At 39.1% G+C, this 18,477-nt stretch overlaps 1 protein-coding gene across 1 annotated transcript in view; it reads left to right on the top strand.

Moving 5' to 3' along the window:
- The window catches only part of LOC109933131 (aryl hydrocarbon receptor-like), a 163,338-nt gene that overhangs the window by 113,290 nt on the left and 31,571 nt on the right, over positions 1–18,477 (top strand). Inside the window, 1 exon segment of the mRNA XM_048608500.1 lies at positions 13,023–13,152. Within this exon segment, the coding sequence (XP_048464457.1) occupies positions 13,023–13,152 (130 nt within the window).

Here is an 18,477-nt window from a genome sequence, read left to right as displayed (position 1 = left end):
TGAGATTTTGCTAAAACTATACAAGGCACATATCAGACCGTACCTAAAATATTGTGATATATTTGTCCCCCTTAGCTAAGTAAAGATATGCTTTTATTGGAGGCAATTCAGAGAAGGTTCACCGCATTGGCTCTAGGTATAAGGGGATTTTTTTTATATATATGAGGAGTGGTTGAGTAGGCTGGGCCTGCACTTTTTGGAATTTAGAAGAATGAGAGGTGACCTTATTTAAACATAGAATATTCTGGAAGGGCTTGACAGGGTGGAAGAGAGATTGTTTCCCCTTGTGGCAGAGTCGCTGGACCAGGGGGGAATCATCAAAGCAAGGGGTCACACATTTAAGAAAGATGATTAGTTTATTTTCTAAATGTACTAGAACTCTTTAGCGAAAAGCTGTTCAGGCCGTAAAGTATATTCAAGGCTGAGATAGATTTTTTCATCAGTAAGGGAATCAAGAGTTTTGGAGGAAAGGTTAAAAAAAAGTGGGTTTGAGCATTATTAGAGCAGCTATGATCTTACTAAATGATGGTGTAGTCTCAATGGGGCTGAGTAGCCTACTTCTGCTCTTGCGTCATCTGGTCATATTCTTGCAGGTGTTACCTTCAGAAATGGGTAACACTTTAGGGCTCTTAAGTAATATTAAAAGGAACAACATGAAAACTAGTAACAGATTGAGGAGGTTTCAAATGAATGAAGTATCAGAAGTCATTGTTTTGGTAATGTAGGTTAGAAGTAGCTTTTAAAAAGAATTTTGCACTTCATCTTGTGGAAATAATATGTCTCTGAACTGTATTTCTGTAACAACTAATTAATTTGCAAAATCAATGTTGTACCAAAGTCTGAATTCTGAACTTTGTTCATGGCATGTTGATGAACTTTGTTGATTCGATGACACGAATCATACCCAGTGTTGGGGCTGAGTGTGGTCCTGTACACTTTGGATAAAATAACACTACTATATCCAGTCTGAGCATTCTGATTGAGAATGCAACTAGTCACCTTTTCTCACCAATGCTGTAAAACCAAGAATAAAGGAAAATTCTATCCATGGCTATGCTTAGCTATTTAAATAGCGACCAGTTTGCATTTTGCATTTGCAGTTTGCATTTAGGTGAACTGTGTTTGAGGAATCGCTAATTTGTTTTCTAAAGTCCATAGCCATATAGCTGAAAAGCTGATATTTTATAACATGGAACTCAAAAAGAATAATTATTTTATTCATGAGATAACAAGGTGTAGAGCTGGATGAACACAGCAGGCCAAGCAGCATCAGAGGAGCAGGAAAGCTGACGTTACGGGTCTAGACCCTTCAATATGCTGTGAGTAAACTAGTAAGAATTCTTTTATTTCTTGAGTGTAGAGTAGCACAGAATCATAGAATCACTACAGTGTGGAAACAGGCCATTCAGCCCATCGTCCTCACCGACCCTTCATTCCATCCAGACCACGCCTCCCCCCCTACACTTTTCCCTGCAACCCTGCATTTCCCATGTCTAGCCCACCTACCCCGCACATCCCTAAACACTGTGGGCAATTTAGCACGGCCAATCCACCTAACCTGCGCATCTTTAGACTTTGGGAGCTAACCAAAGCACCCAGAGGAAATCCACGCAGACCCGGGGACAATGTGCAAACTCCACACAGTCGCCTAAAGGTGGAATTGAACCCAAACCCCTGCTGCTGTAAGGCATTGTTAACCACTGAGCCACCGTGCCACCCGTTTATCACAAAACTATTGAATCTTGAGAATCTACTGCACTTCGCTTTCATAAATAGAACCCAAAGCCACCCCAAATGCATGTTACGTGTTAAAGATGATGGTTATAACATTGGGCTAAATAGCATTTGTATATTTAGTGTTATGGTGTGTATGGTATTAAAATGGCACCCCCACAATGTTAGCACACTTGTAATATGACACATGGTGCACACCGTCTTAATGAGGCCACTAAAGCACACGTTAGGACTATGTGCTAGAAGTGCGTACTGCAGGCAGATTATGATGACTGTCAGCACAATTTGACTTGATGCCAGCATTACCATCTTCAATCTCTCAGCCCCAGCTAACACCATCCCTTAACCATGTGTTCAGCAGCAAAATGGACTCTGTACCAATGATTCATCCCATCTTGCCAATTAATTGCTGCATAATTTCTGTTGATTCTGTTATAGTAGAAATGTTAGGTTGGTTTTTTACAGGGTTGGTTAATATTGGTGAGGTTGAGAGCAAGTGGTGATCCACATGGAAAGGGCCTTAACTCTGACTTGAGGTGTTGTGCTCGGGCCACCCAGTTCTAAGTATGGGGGCTATCATTCATTTGGCTTGAACTGTACCATGCGAGAGGGATCAGCAGAGGCAGCAAAGAAGAGACAAGCTGGTCACAGAGGGAGGAAGAGGATTAGGAGAACGTGTAATGTCATTGAGTCATTGAGAAATACAGCAACGAAACAAACCCTTCGTTCCAACTAGCCCTTGCCGACTAGATATCCTAAATTAATCTTGTCTCATTTGCCAGCATTTGGCTCATGTCCATCTAAACCCTTCCAAGATATATATCCATCTAGATGCCTTTTAAATGTTGTAATTATACCAGCCTCTACCACCTCCACTGGCAGCTCATTCCATACATGCACCACCTTCTGCATGAAAACGTTGCCCCTTGGATCCCTTTTATATCTTTCCCCACTCACCTTAAACTTATGCCCCCTAGTTTTGGACTCCCCTACCCCTGGGAAAAGACCTTGCCTATTTGCCCTATTAATGTCCCTCATGATTTTATTAACCTCTGTAAGGTCACCCCTCAGCCTCTGACGCTCCAGGGAAAATAACCCCAGCCTTTTCAGTCTCTCCCAAACCCTCCAAACCTGGCAACATCCTTGTAAATCTTTTTTGAACCCTTTCAAGTTGCACAACATCCTTCCTATAGCAGGAAGACCAGAATTGCATGCAATATTCCAATAGTGGCCTAACCAATGTTCTGTACAGCCACAACATGACCTCCCAACTTCTATACTCAATACAGTTACCAATAAAAGCAAGCGTACCAAATGCCTTCACTATTCTATCTCACAATGACTCCACTTTCAAGGAGCTGTGAACCTGCTCGCAAAGATTGCTTGTTCAGCAACACTCCCAAGGAGCTTACCGTTAAGAGTATAAGTCCTGCCCTGACTTGCCTTTCCAAAATGCAGCACCTCACATTTATCTAAATTAAACTCCATCTGCTACTCCTTGGCCCATCGGCCCATCTGATCAAGATCCCGTTGTACTCTGAGGTGTAACATTCTATGCTGTCCACTACACCTCCAATTTGGTATCATCTGCAAATTTACTAACCATACCTCCTGTGCTCACATCCAAATAATTTATATAAATGACGAAAAGCAGTTGACCCAACATCAATCCTGGTGGCACACTGCTGGTCACAGGCTCCAGTCTGAAAAGCAACCCTCCACCATCACCTTCTGTCTTCTCCCTTCGAGCCAGTTCTGTATCCAAACGGCCAGTTCTGCCTGTATTCCATATGATCTAACCTTGCTACCAGTCTACCATGAAGAACCTTGTCGAACGCCTTACTGAAGTTTATATAGATCACGTCCACCACTCTGCCCTCATCAATCCTCTTTGTTACTTCTTCAAAAAACTTAATCAAGTTAGTGAGGCACGATTTCCCATGCACAAAGCCATGTTTACTATCCCTAATCAGTCCTTGTCTTTCCAAATACATGCAAATCCTGTCCCTCAGGATTCCCTCCAACAACTTGCCCACTACTGATGTGAGGTTCTGTTAATATGTTGCAGGTATTCCTAGCTTCCACCTAATATCCTCAACCCTTTCCTTTGTCAGGGAAATTTATTTCACTTCAATGTCCCTTTGCATTCTCTCTGAAAACATCACATCTCATGTTCTGGCTGCACTTGGCAGCAGATCTCACTGACCCCACAGTGCATTAGTATGGCAGACTGTTCCAGACCAACCTTTTTTAAAGCTCCTCCTACATTTTTTTCAAATTTTTTAAACCATTATTCACCATGCTTTGCCCACCCCACTTTGCCCTTCCACAACACCAGATGGAACCTTCTCAGTATTGTGTTGATGCACCCAGACACGAACACCCAGTGCTCCCCCACGCACAACTCTTCATCTAGACTCTGACCACTCCATCACACTCAAATCCAGGTGCCCCTTGAATCTAAGAAAATTCAGTATCCTAATGTGCTCCACAAATCCAAAACTTCCCCATCCATTTCAACAGTCATGGATCCTCTCTCCTATCCTACACCACCCAGGAGTCTGGACTTTACGCACACATGCACATACATGCCTTTACACACACACGCCTGTGCGCACACACGCATGCATGCCCCTACACACACATACACACACACACTCGCGCGCGCGCACGCCCCTACACACGCAGACCTCCTCATCAACTATTTGGAAGCTACTTACCCAAAGTCCTCTCAGAGAAGTTTGGAGCTACAAATTTCAAAAGATGACGTGTCGCCTAAGTTTCTTTTGAAAATGAAGATCGAAATAAAAGGAATGCAGAGAACAAAACACAGAAACAGGAATAGGTCTCTTAAACATTCAGTTATACTATTGATGATCAATACCTCAGCCACAATTGTGATTCAGTTGGTAACATACTTGACTCTCAATTGCAAAATTCTACATTCATACCCATTTCCAGGGTTTGAGCACAAAAATCAAGGCTTATACTCCAGCGTGATACTGATGGGGAATTGCACTTTGGTGGGTGAGCAGCCAGAACAAAGCTCCATCTATCTGTTTTGGTGAATGTAAAATATTCCATGGCACTACTCTGAAGTACTGCACTGGAATAATCCCAATATCTATAGCTTAATCAAGAACACAACACAAAACCGATTATCCAGTTGTTATTGCAATTTGTGGAGATTGCAAAGAACAAATTAGTTGCTGTTTATCTTACATTGTATTAATTGATACACTTCTGAAAATAATTAATTGGCAGTAGAGTGTTTAAATGTTCAGTGGAATTCAAAAGTGTTAAATTTAAACAAGCTTTTCTTTATTTTCTGATCTTTCAATACAATTTACCTTACTTTCTGATCCATTTTCAATGATACATAAGTTGAAAAACCGATCAATCTCTAACACAAATTCCAAGTGATGTAGCATTCACAGCTTTTCCACTGCTTGTGTCTAGCAAAGTAGCTCCCAGTTTCACCCCAAAATGCATAAGTATGTATCTTAATTTATGACTCTTGTTGGTATTGTCCACAGGAGAAAATTGTGCATCTGTGCTATCAAACCCCATAATTAATTTAGTACCTCTGTTACATCATACCTCGACCTTCTAAACTCAATGAAATGTTAACCAGGTTTATGCAAAATGTCCTTAGACTTACTCCTATAAACTTTTGTGTGATTCTGGTTATAGAAAGAATATTATTAAATTGGAGAGGGTTCAGAAAAGATTTACCATGACGTTGCTGGGTACGGAATGTTTAAGTTATAAAAAATAGACTGGCTAGGATGGGACTTTTTTTTACTGGAGCATACGAGTTTGAGGGGTGACCTTCTATAGGTTTATAAAATCATGATGGGCATAGCTAAGGTGACTAACAAGAGTCTTTTCCATGGGGTGGGTGAGTTCAAAAATAGGGGGCATATTTTAAAGGTGCGAGGAGAAAGTTTTTAAAAAGGACATGAGGGGCAACTTTTTAAACACAGAGTGGTTTGTGTGTTGAATGAACTGCCAGAAGGAGTGGTGGATGTTGGCACAGTTACAACATTTTTAAAAAAAACATTTGCTTAGGTACAGAATAGGAAAGATTTAGAGGGATATGGGCCAAACACAGGCAGGTGGAACTATTTGGTTTGGGAACATGGTCGGATGGACGAGTTGAACTGTAGGGTCTGTTTCCATGCTGTATGACTCTATGGTCAATCTACATAATGCTTCTTCAGCATATCCTTCCAATTATTCAGTGCCCAAAATAGAATGCATTACTTAAATGAGTTTGGAAATTTCTGTGCAAGTGAAGCATCACATGCTCATTTTTACATTGCAGTCCCTTTGCAATAAAGGCAATATTTCTTTGGCCTCTTGGTATTTTAAATCTGTATTGTAAAAGGATATATATTTTTATTTTCTGATGTTTTTGATTGTAGATCGAAATAGGGAATAGCTCTTTTTTTTTAGAAGCCAAAGATTGTTGAATGATTGTTGTGCTTTTTAAAAGCAAGTAACTTGGTACTCACTGTAAGTGCTGTTTACTCAGCTGCTTTTTCAAGCAATATTGGGAGCCTGGCAACAAGTAACTGATTGATAACTCATGACTAGTCTACAGACCAATGACAAAGGTTGTCTGCCTCCAATTAGCTACCTGAGAAGCAATCACATAGTTGAAAGCTTGTGGGTGTAACTATTAGGGGAGAAGCCATTGGATCTCCAAAAGGTCAGGAGCTGTCTATTTTCTCTTCAGTAAAAGCATCTCAAGCGTGAAAATAGCGAGTTAAGTTTCCTTCCCAATTGCTGTAAACTGTGACATTAATTGATGAGTCAAAGAATTTTACAACTGGCAACTAGTCACTTTGCCTCCAGCAAACAAATGAAAGTATATGGAGAGCAAAGATGGAGGAAGCAGCATGGTGATCAGCAAAAGGATCATCTCAGCAAACACTGCGAACAGACTATTGAGCTGCCTTTCCAGTTTTTCCCCATTGGTCCATCACATTTTCTTTTCCCGTGCGTGTGTGCATGTGTCTTTGTGTGTGGAGGTATGTGTGATGGGGAAGTTTATAAGTGGACTAGAACTTATAACTGTAGAGTTATATGTTGGCTGTTCATAATTGTTTGTCTGTAGTTTAAAAGTGTATTTATAATAAACAGTAACTCTTAATAGGTACAGAAATCCGTTTTCTATCAATCTGGGTCAAAAAGTCAAGTAAATTTTGAAAATTTGTGTGCTTTTTAAAAAGTCTTTAACTTTTGTGACAATTTGGAGAGTAGCAGGGCTTGTTTTCCAATGTGCTACCCAGTGAGGTATAACAGTGTGGATCTCTCAGCTTGTTTAAATCAAATTGCTTTGTCTTTCTTAGCCAAAATGGATGACGTTGCATTTCTTCACGTTGAAGTTCATATACAATAGTTTTGTTGCTCACCTGTCTGTCTCAAACCACTTATAATTGCTTACCTTTACAAGCAAAACTTTTATTATATATACTAGCATCTGAATACTATCTGAAAACTTAGATTTGCAGCTCTCCATTTCTTCATTCAAGTAATTTAATATGAGAAAGTTGATAGGCCCGGTTATATACTGCAGAATGAATAGGAGAACGTTAAGTTTGCTTTGTTTGACTTTTCGTATTTACTTTTGCAACTGTTATTGCTGGTTTATATTTTCTTTGTTCCTTTTATATCTCTACTGTTCTGTGAGTATTCACATTTCCTTGCATTTATAAAAGCTTTTACTTGTAGCTCAAAACTGTATCTTACCTCTGGGAAGAGGACTGAAAGAAAGTACAACCTTTATAGTAAGATTTTTAAATGTAAAATATTTTAGATATTCAGATCTTAAAGTTCAGCATTTGAGTAGAGTAGAATGGTTAAAAAATTAAATGGGATTTTAAGTTTATACATCATGGCAATTGTTAGAAAGCTATTCATAGCAATGATAGTTATGAAACTAGCATTGATTGTCATTAATGAAAATTGAGTTCACTAATGTCTTTCAGGGAAGGAAATCTGCAATCCTTAACCAGGCTGGTCTTTGTGTCTGTAGACCCACACTGATGTGATTGCAATTGATTGATTTGTAACGATTTTCTGAAATGGCCTAGCAAGCAACTTGGTTCAAGGGTAATTGGTGTCGAAACAAATGTAGGACGTGGGCGTTGCTGCCAAGGTCAATGAAAAACCGAGATTTTCTAGATTATGAAAGGATTCCAGGCTAAGTAATGAAAACATGCTTCTACTCATTGTCCCATCAATAACTAGGGGATGGTGCATAGATTATAACTGTTCTGATGAAGTGGAAAGTGAGGCACATTTTCACATGAACCTTGTCAAAATAAGGGGTAACTTATTACATATTATTCTTGGGAAAGAGAAAGTTATTTAATATTTGTAAAAGTTTTGAGCTGATTATTCTTTTTGTGAAGTGCCTTGCCTTCGTAAAAATGCTGTTTTAAAGTGGCCAAGATGACCAATATGTTCGCTACTGCTGCTGTTGTTAGTTGTTCTGTAGGGAAGTGGAGACAGCTGGTTGAAAGATTCAGCCTTATCAGTTTGCAAATCATTCACCTGTTCCAGAATAATTTTAGGATTTTAAGGACTTCTTTTTGCATCTTTTACAAAGATCAAAGAAGAATATTGTCACATTACAAAAATTGTAACTATAAATTGCAAGAATAGAACTAATTTAGTCATGAAACCATTTTGTATCTTTTCTGCTTGGCCGTTAATAATTGAACATGAAATTCTACCCACCGAAAACTTAGGAAAAAATAATCAAGTATGCTACTTCAGCCTTGTATTAGAATATGTAACTGGTAAGGCATGTAATCTATATTAATCATGTAGTCAGTAAGCTAATATTTTAAGCTAACTTCTGAATCACCAATGTATGCATAATTTAAAAGGGACCAACATATTTTCTATCAGGATAAGATGAACTTATTTAATTAGAAAGCTTCATTCAAGAAGATGAATGAGACTTCATTAAATGTTCCTATTGCCAATGGCTTACATCCATATTAACCCAGGCTACATGTGATTTTGGCCTAGCACTTGAGCATTGTTCACTGTTTCCTTTCACTGTTTTACCATCTCAAGAAGGTTACTTCTCAAATAATAATGATTTTATGAAAGAAATGGTTGTGTTCTAACAAGAGTTAAAATTGTTTGGCACGATGAATCACAGTTATAGGAAAAGCATGGAATCAAGATCATCTATGCTTTAAAGAGGGGAATGATTCTTGACTTTAATCAAGACTTCCCAATTTTTCCCTTCAATTCCACCAACTTGCCTCAAACCCTTCCACTTCAGTCTGTCAACCTTGTCGAGTTATTTTCCATGTTGTCTTTTAGTTTACATCTGCAGTTTTCTGTTTCTAGTGTTGCCCACTTTTGGCATTTTATACAAATAAACTTATTCTATAAACCATCAGTAGAATTTTGTTTGTTTTCTTACTGGACCGTAGATCCAGTTTCCAGCAACACAATTTAGTTCGTTCTTAAGAAACTATTAAGCTTTAGATTTATTTTAACAGAACTGTTTATAGCTTGATCAGTGTTCCACTTTCACAATTATTGGTGATGGGAATTTTATGAAGCCCAAGACAGTGGATTGAATGCTATATTAGCACTTATGTTTAACAAATAAATACAGTGAAAAGTGTAATATGGTGCCACGCTCCCGTGCCATTTTGAATTACAGAAGGTATTAAGATGTAACTAAATATAACTAAAAACAGAGTTCATCTTCCTCCCTTCTTGTGCTCCTCTTAACATCAGCAGCGGGGCAGGGTGTTGTCTGCACAACAGGCTCCAAGCTGGCCACCATTGTTGCTATAACCACTGCATTGCTGCCGCTACAAGTCCTGCTCCAGGCCTGCACCCGTCGGGGGTACCACACCGGTTCCTACCGTGCTGTCAACGATGGAACCGATGCTTCTGTCAATGCAAGGAGGATCAATTTGGGCCCACTGCATCACCGCGGCTGAAGTCCAACGCTGACCACGGATGCCACCTTCTCCACCAACGCTAAGACAAAAAGGAGAGAGAAAACAAAGAAAAGAGAAAGTTGGATTCTGCTGGCCTGATGCTCGGCAGCAGATGAGCTCATTAGCCTAAATGGTACATGCCACCTTTAAATAATCACAAACTGAATACCTCAAGGTTCCCGTGTACAAATTGCATTATAGTGAAATAAAGACTATATTACAGATCGTATTATGCCACAGGCTGGTTCAACATGCTGCAAACACGCTGATGACTTTATCATTGCGGCTCAACCCAAGATTGCAGCGACAGCAGGCTAGGTAGCACTTGGGCTACTGAGCTCAACTGCAGTTGGTGTGTAATGTCTGTGGTTTCCTGGGCTTCACTCTATGCCACAAGGGAGGGGAGTAGGAAAATAAACTTTCATATGAAGGCTCAGGACCAGCAAGGGTGAGTGGATGATTTAGGGGGAATGGGGGATGTTGAGGGATGAATTTGGGGGAATGGTGGAGTGAAATGGAAAAGGTTTGGCATTCTGCAAATGACAAGGATGTGGGGTGTTTGGCCGATCTGCGTAAGAAAATGAGATCTAGAGGATATGACAGTACTATCCAAATGTGTGTACATCTCCATGTGTTGGCTGGTTGAGTCCTTGAGTTCAGCAACAATGTTTCTCTTTGCTTAACCTCCTATATGGAGCATGGAAGGAGGGCCAGGTGAGCCTTTAAATTCAGCCATGTCCCACAGTGATGAGTATGACACTGGTCACTAACATGAGCAGTCAATCAAGAGTGATGACTATCACAGTATGGTTCCTTTCATAATAAAGGAAGTATCTCTAACTCCCTTGTAAGTTAGCTATGCCATGAGGCATACCAAAGCATTTAGGTCTCTAACCAAGCTGATCTCTACAAATAACAATGTGTACATGAATACAATGAAACCAATGTATTTTGAATACTTATATTGAATACGAATTTTCGATTTGAAAAACATCCATGTCATTGCGCTCTCAACTTTCTTGTTAATAACAATGGAGCTGGGTAAGGACATAGGGGCCTAATGAAGAGCCTCCTTCTGTGTCGAAATTGCTCTTTTACAGCCCGTATTCCTTTCTATATTATTAACGGATGGCAGGTTTCAAGAATGTTAACACTGCTGCCGTGTTATCACGCATGTTGTATGTGCACATTACTGGCACCTAGATTTCTTATCATGTGAGAAATGCCAAAAAGAGAGAAAGCAGAATAGTGCACTGTTATAGTTAGTGTCAGGAATGGCACGCTGTTGGTAAAATCCTGGCTTTCCAGAAAGAAATAGAATATTAGAGGTCGATGTAAATATGTATACAAGCATGATCATCAGGCTGACAAATGTAGGGCAGAACATTACAATAGATTCCCTACTTATGGTTCTGGAGAATACCATGGGTGCCATTCCCACTGCCTTCCTCATTCATCTTGTCATGGTGGCAGTGAGGCCCTGAGCATGTAGCCTGACTTCATGCCAATTGAGGCCCTTAGATGGTCAATGTAGTGGGGAGTATTCCTGAATTTTCCTGATCGCATTCCTGAATTTTTTTTAATGGATTGCCAACTGTCTTTTAGGAGTCAGGGGGTGTCACTGCAGGATTCCTAGCCTTTGCCCTGCACATGTAGTTGCAGTAGTTATCTGGAAAGTCCAGTTCAATTTCTAGTCAATGGTAATTCAATGGTGAACACACTACCACCACCATTCCCCCCACCCCCCTCCGACTCCCACCAATGCCACCAGAATGTGAATAGTGGGATTCATTGACATCAGTGTTGTTGAATGTGTTGAAAAGGCGGTAGTTAGTTATTTGTTGTTGAAGAGGCGGTAGTTAGATTCTGTCTTGTTGGAGATGGGCATTTCCTGGCATTTGTGCAGCATGAATGATATTTGTCACTTTTTCAGCCCAAACCTAGCTATTGTGCAGGTCTGACTGCATTTGCTTCAGCATCTGTTCAGTATTTGTTCCATCATCTCAAACATCCCCACTTCTGACCTTTGCAATGGAGGGAAAATCATTGACGAAGCAGCAAATGTTGGTTGGGCCAAGGACACTATCCTGATGAGCTCTTCCAATGATGTCCTGGAGTTAAGATGACTGACCTCCAACAGCCGTAACCATTTTCCTATGTGCCAGGTATGACTCCAACCAACAGAGAGTTTGCCCCCTGATTCCCATTGACTCCAGTTTTGCTGGGGCTCCTTGATCTCACACTTTGAAATGTAGCCTTGAGGTCAAAGGCAGTCACTTACCTCGCATCTAGAATTCAGTTCTTTTATCTATGTTTGACCACTTGGTTTCATTCTTTTTTTGAGACTTCTACCATTACAAAATAGTGTGTTTTTTTGAGCCAGCATGAGCTGGAGCAAGAGAAATCTGAGAGTGTTTACTGCAATTTAAGCATGAGTGGCTTTGATCCAAACTTAAGGTAATTTGCAGTTGCAAAATTGGTTAATGGTTTATAGATTATAACTAATTCTGGTTGAATTGGTTGGTAAACCGGATGTTCAATGAGACTCAGTGGTTTACCAAATCAAACCACTGAGTGACAGCCTTGTAATTTTTTTTTTCAAAATTGATTCACATTATTTGCTTTAGTTATTCCTGACGCTTGCTAACTATGAGTTGAAATCTGTTGGTTTTTTTAACATTAAGACATCACAAAGTTTTAACCTTAGGAGATTGCCGTAGTTTATGATTGCATATTACTTCTTAATGCACAATGATATGATGGTACAGTCACATGGCAGTTGGTCAACTCAATATGGAGATAGGTTTACGGGTGTGCACTTCGTAGAAAACTCAAACCTAATAGTGTTTTTCCTTTCCCAGTAAACATAAGCAGCAAATGAAAGGTTTAGTAACCGATAGATGGTAACATGGAGGATATTTAAAAATGCTCCTGCCATATGTATGTACTGTGTTCTGGTATCTTGGAAATCAATGTGAGTTTTCAGAAATAATCTATCAGTCTTAAAACTTTGTTTTATGCCACACATGCATAAAATATATGAGTTTATTGAGGGAATTGGACATAATTAAAGTGTGAAACGAGAAGGTTATTTCTTTCCCCCTGTATGATGAGCATTAGTTTGCAGCCATTAAGCTAGTAGCTTTTGTTTTACCCGAATTCAATGCTCATGCTCACGTTGAAATGAATTAAACCAAGAAAAGAATGTAGAGTCTGAGAAGGATAGCTTTGTTTAACATTTTTGGCTCATATCATAAGGCTGAAGTTAAGATTGAATAAAATCTGTTTGTTTTCTGTTTACAGTCTGACATCATCCATCAGAGTGTTTTTGAACTGATCCATACAGAAGACAGAGCTGAGTTTCGTCGGCAACTTCATTGGGCCCTAAATCCAACATCAACTTCAACTCCAGAATCCGAACAGCCAATTTCAGGTAGTAGTGCAGATTTACTCGGTCATTCCGTTAGCTGCAAATTCTAAGACCTTATTCCGTACAATTGAGAAAATTAACCTCACTTGTTTGCACTTTAACCAAACAACCACATAAAAAAAGCATTGAAATGTAAGTCTTTAATAATAATATCAAAAATGTGAATTCAGCATGGTTTTTCTATCTGTTTGTACATTCCAAACTACCTCCCACCTTAACAATTTATTGTTAAATCTAAGATCTCCTTGATAGACTGTTCCACTTGTTCCTTTTGTTCCAAAGAGTTAAGGTTTGAATTGGTACAACTAAATATGATTTTCCTTCCCCCCCACTGTATTCTCACTTCTACCTTTGTAATGCTCTAATCCTCAATAAAACCGTTACTCTTTCTCACCCTGGCTGCAACTTTTGCCTATGTGACAAAGTAACGACTTTTTAAAATCATTCTTTAATGATTAACACTTAAGTGACGTTTTCATTTTGCTTTGTTTGCCACACCTGTTGTGTTCATCAGTTGATATTCTGTACCGTTCTGTTATTTATTGCTTACATTTACATTGTTAATATTCATTATTAAGCAATTGTTTTGTTCTTAAATGCCAATGCATTCCCAGTTACATCTGGTTGCAAATAATTCACTTAGATTTCCATTGAAATATTTTTATTGCAAATTTAATCTTACACCCAGTTTTCCTTCCTTGCAATTATTGATGATTGTATTTCCATCTGTATTCTACTTTCATGGCCCTTAATGGGGTGCTGCTTCAAATCTATCTTCTGTAGGAGTTTCAACCATGTTCTTTGTCCTGGGATTGTAGATTCACTTGCTGAAAGTATTTCTGATCAGCCTCATACTCTAATGTGCCTGCTGGCTATACGTGTAAAAGGAACACAAGGAGAGTGGTCAGAATCTGGAAAAAAGAAATTTCAAGGGGTTTTCCCAAAGATACAGTAACAATAGCGGTGCTGTTTCGAAATGAATATTAACTTTATCATTCCTCCTTCAAATGTTTGCTTAAAATCACAACAAACTATTAGAGTAGGATTTCTATCCATCTATGATTTTGTGAGAAAAGAACTCTTGCTTGAAAATAAGTGGAATTTCAAAGTGTAAGGGGAATGAGCAGGATGGTAGAATTTGCACAGATCAGTCTCAGAGAGAAACATTGATCCAGTTCATAGTGCGAAAATTTGTCATGTCAATGCTGTAGTATTTGTTTACAAAGATGCCAGCGAGTGACTCTGCATTGTTGGCAATGTTTCACTGCCCCACCCCACAGCACTCAAAGAAACCTTACTCCAGTCTTGGCAGTAGTTTTGTGTAAGGACTGGATTGTCATTGCTTCAGAATTACTGTTCATACGCATCATGTTGGCTACAACATCGAGATAAGCTTGTCTTTATTTTGAAAGACCGTGCTTCTTGAGTTATGAAAGTTATTACTTTTCTGCTGGGAAACAGTAAGGATGTTTTGTAGTAATTCACTTTACAATCTGTCGGTACAATTGAAATTTTAAACCTGAGCAATGTTGGAAACAGGAACTGTTTTGATATAACCCTCATCCTGAAATACAGCCATTGGATCCAAAATGCTAACTTTGCTTTCACTCCACAGATGCTGCCAGACATGTTGAGTTTCTCCACTATTTCTGCCATTGTTTCAGATTTCCAAAAGTTTACTCTTTTGATATACATTGCCCTGGATATTCCAAGAAGTGATAATAATAATTACCTTGCCACTCCAGTCTGTTTCTCTGTTAGGGCTGAGCTCCATATTTCTAGCCAGGAATTCCGATCTAGGAAAGCAGACAATTTTTTCTTAGACGAACTCCGATGTCCAGAGATTCTTGAAACTAAGCAGCAGAAATAGTTAGCTGTGCAGGTTCATTGCTGGGTCAGACAGCAGTGCAGGTTTATTTCTCCATTTGATTCACTTCCCACATGGTCACTACCTTTGTCTCGCTTCCTCCTTTTTAAAGTGCCATTGTTTTGATCTCTGCTTTTCCAAAGTTGCAAAACAATGCAACAGCTTATAAAAGAGCAATAACTGCTAAAATTCAAAGAAATCAGTTCCAACACTGAAAATACCTCAAAAAAGGAGTGTCTCTTACGGGACATTGGTTAGGCCATTTTTGGAATACTGTTTGCAATTCTGGTCTCCCTGCTTTAGGAAAGATGTTGTGAAACTTGAACGGATTCAGAAAAGATTTACAAGGATGTTGCCATGGTTGGAGGATTTGGCCTACAGGGAGTGGCTGAATAAGCTGGGGTTATTTTCCCTGGAGCGTCAGAGGCTGACGGGTGACCTTATGGAGGTTTATAAAATCATGAGGGACATGGATAGGTTGAATAGTCAAGATCTTTTCCTAGGGTAGGGGAGTCCAAAACTTGAGGGGATAGGTTTAAGGTGAGAGGGAAAATATTTTAAAGGGACCTAAGGGGCAACTTTTTCACACAAAGTGTGGTGCGTGTGTGGAATGAGTTGCTAGAGGAAGTAGTGGAGGCTGGTACAATTACAACATTTAAAAGGCATCATGATGGGTACATGAACAAGAAGGGTTTAGAGGGATATAGGCCAAATGCTGGCAGATAGGACTAGATTAATTTAGGATATCTGGTCAGCATGGACAAGTTGGACCAAAGGGTCTGTTTCCAAGCGGAAAAGCTCAATGACTCTATGACTTTATAATAATGCATAGTGTTCTCAGCTTTATTAATAGAGGCATAAAGTACAAGTGCAAGGAGGTGATGTCAGACTTGTACATGACACTTGTTAGACCTCTGCTGGAATATTATGTACAGTTGTGGGCACCTTATTACAGGAAAGGTGTGAAAGCATTGGAGAAGGTGCAGAAGTGATTTATGAGAATTGTTTTGGGGATGAGAAACCTCCGTTAAGAGTATAGATTGAAGAAGTTGGGATTACTGTCCTTGGAGAGAAGAAAGTTGAGAGGAGATTTTATCGAGCTTTTCAAAGTCATGAGCCGGCTGGATAGAGTAGATAGGGGAAGTTGTTCCCATTCCTAAAAGGAGCAAGTACAAGTCAGCTTTGTTTTACAGTGAGATGCAAAAGAAGATGATGTGAGAAAAACCTTTTTCACTCAACAAATAGTTAGGGTTTGGAATGCATTGGCCGGGAGTGTGGTGGAGGCAGGTTCGATTGAGGCATTCGAGGTTATTGCATGATAATTTGGATGGAAACACTGCACGAGGTTATGGGCATAAGGCAGGAAATTGACATGAGGTAACAATGCTCATTTGAAGTGTCAGTGTAGGTACGATGGGACGAATGGCCTCCTCAGACGCCATAACAATGCTTTAATTATGATAAAGGGGTTTCTCAGAGTTCTAGACGCATCTGAATTGCTCATCAGAATTTTTAATTTCTGGCATTTCCCACAGAGTCTGCTGCGTCTGGGATTCCACGGAGTCCAGACGTGCTACTCTGGTCTGCGCTGCTCCAACATCTGTCTGGCCATCCGAGTATCTAGACCATAGTTTCTTTTCACGAGCATATACGGGCAATATTAGATTGGCTGCTGCTAATACACTCCACCCATGCTCCTTTGACCATTATTAATTCTGCCAAAGTTAGTGTTCATACCCAGCCATTATAGCTCTCAGTAATTAGCAATTAACAAGGATTGCAGAAAGGAGAATGATGTATAGTTAACACATAGAGCAGCCAGCTGTCTAAAAGTAATTGTGATAAATTACTATGATACCCTGGTGTTCAGTACCTACACAAGGGTGGAAGGTTTACATGATTTAATGTTTCCAGGTAAACAGATGCACTGAACTAGCAGGTTCAAAAATGATTATTTGATATATTCAGTAATAGATTTATTTTCTGAGGAACAAATTAATATTATTTTGGACTGATGTTAGCAGACTTTTATTTTGAAATACCTTGGAATCTAATCCAAACTCCCAGAGTAAACTTGTTTGCATAAATGTGCCTTTTCATAACAGCTGCTGGCTAAATTAAGCACAAACCGTAAGCTTCAAATCATGCATCACCACTTTAGAAACTGTAAGCTGATCTAGTAGTTGAGCCAAGTAGATTACTTGAGCACAACCACTTCACAGAGCACTAAACGCAGCTAGTTATGAGTGTTGTCCCCAATAAAATTCAGATATTAGTGGAGTAATGATACCCCTAATTTTTACAAAACTAGATTATTTCAAGGAAGTGTGCTGACCTGAAGTGCTCATCTCCTACTTCTGTATCTTCCCCAGCCCCAAGCCTTTGGCCATAATGCTTATATATACTGAGGATACAAATTCACACTTTAAAGAAAATTAATATCATATATCCAAAGATAGACCAATTTACCACATGAAATAAAATGCAAGCACAATAAAGCTATACATGACTTGAGCAACAGAAATACTAGTGTCAGCCAGATATACACTCGATGAAGCACTTTTGGATCAGCAAAAAAAAAAATTAGAAGATCTGATAGTATGAGAAATGAAAGATTGACTCAGCTTGGTACAGTCCAAGGAGGCGGGGTAATATGAATAGTGCATGATATTTGTTTATATATCCACAGATAAATACAGCAGAACTTGTTTCTTCATTCTACTTGTGATTTCTTTATTTTAACATTTTACACCCTGCCATCTCTTCTCAAACTGTATATCTTGCCTCTTCTCTCCAACAAAAACCGACTCAGTTACTTTTTTTGGTTTGGTTTCCAGTATCTTCAAGATTTTAGCTTTCGCTTGTATCTCCTTTTGATAAACACGGTTGAGCTCGCTAATGTTTGGATTACTGAATGCATCTTTAATTCTTGCATAACTGGATGGGAAGGAAGGAGACCTTGAACTTTCCAACAACAGTTTTGCATTGTCCTCTATGCAGTTCTCATTTGAATTCGGTGCTCAGGTCAATCAGAGAATGTTTACCAAGGATGTCCTGGTTTTCAGGGCGTTTGTCAGGCCAATAAATTAAGGTTTCCTCTCTCTGTTAAGTTAATTATCTGATTTTTTAAAAAATATATTAGCCTTCTCTGAACTTTGAACTGTACTGTATTTTGCAATAGTTTACATTAAACAGTCACACATAATCAATTTAAATTTCAGTTTTCAGAAAAGTTTGTGTAATACCTTTTATGCTAAGTAAAAGTAGTGCATTTTGACTCTGTTGCCATTAAGTTTTCAGCTCAACATCTGGCATTAATTCTGTACCATGCTATAACTTGTTTGCAGAGCACTTCTATTTTTAGCTGTTAATCTGTTTACTTGAAAGCAATGTCCATAATCTGCAATCAAATTATTAGCTACTCTGAAGGATCAAATGAAGATAGCAGACTTACAGATACC

The sequence above is a fragment of the Rhincodon typus genome, chromosome 2 (assembly GCF_021869965.1).
Source record: "Rhincodon typus isolate 14 chromosome 2, sRhiTyp1.1, whole genome shotgun sequence".
Taxonomy (NCBI): domain Eukaryota; kingdom Metazoa; phylum Chordata; class Chondrichthyes; order Orectolobiformes; family Rhincodontidae; genus Rhincodon; species Rhincodon typus.
The sequence above is the reverse complement of the archived record's forward strand: the minus strand, read 5'-3'. Positions and strand labels throughout refer to the sequence as shown.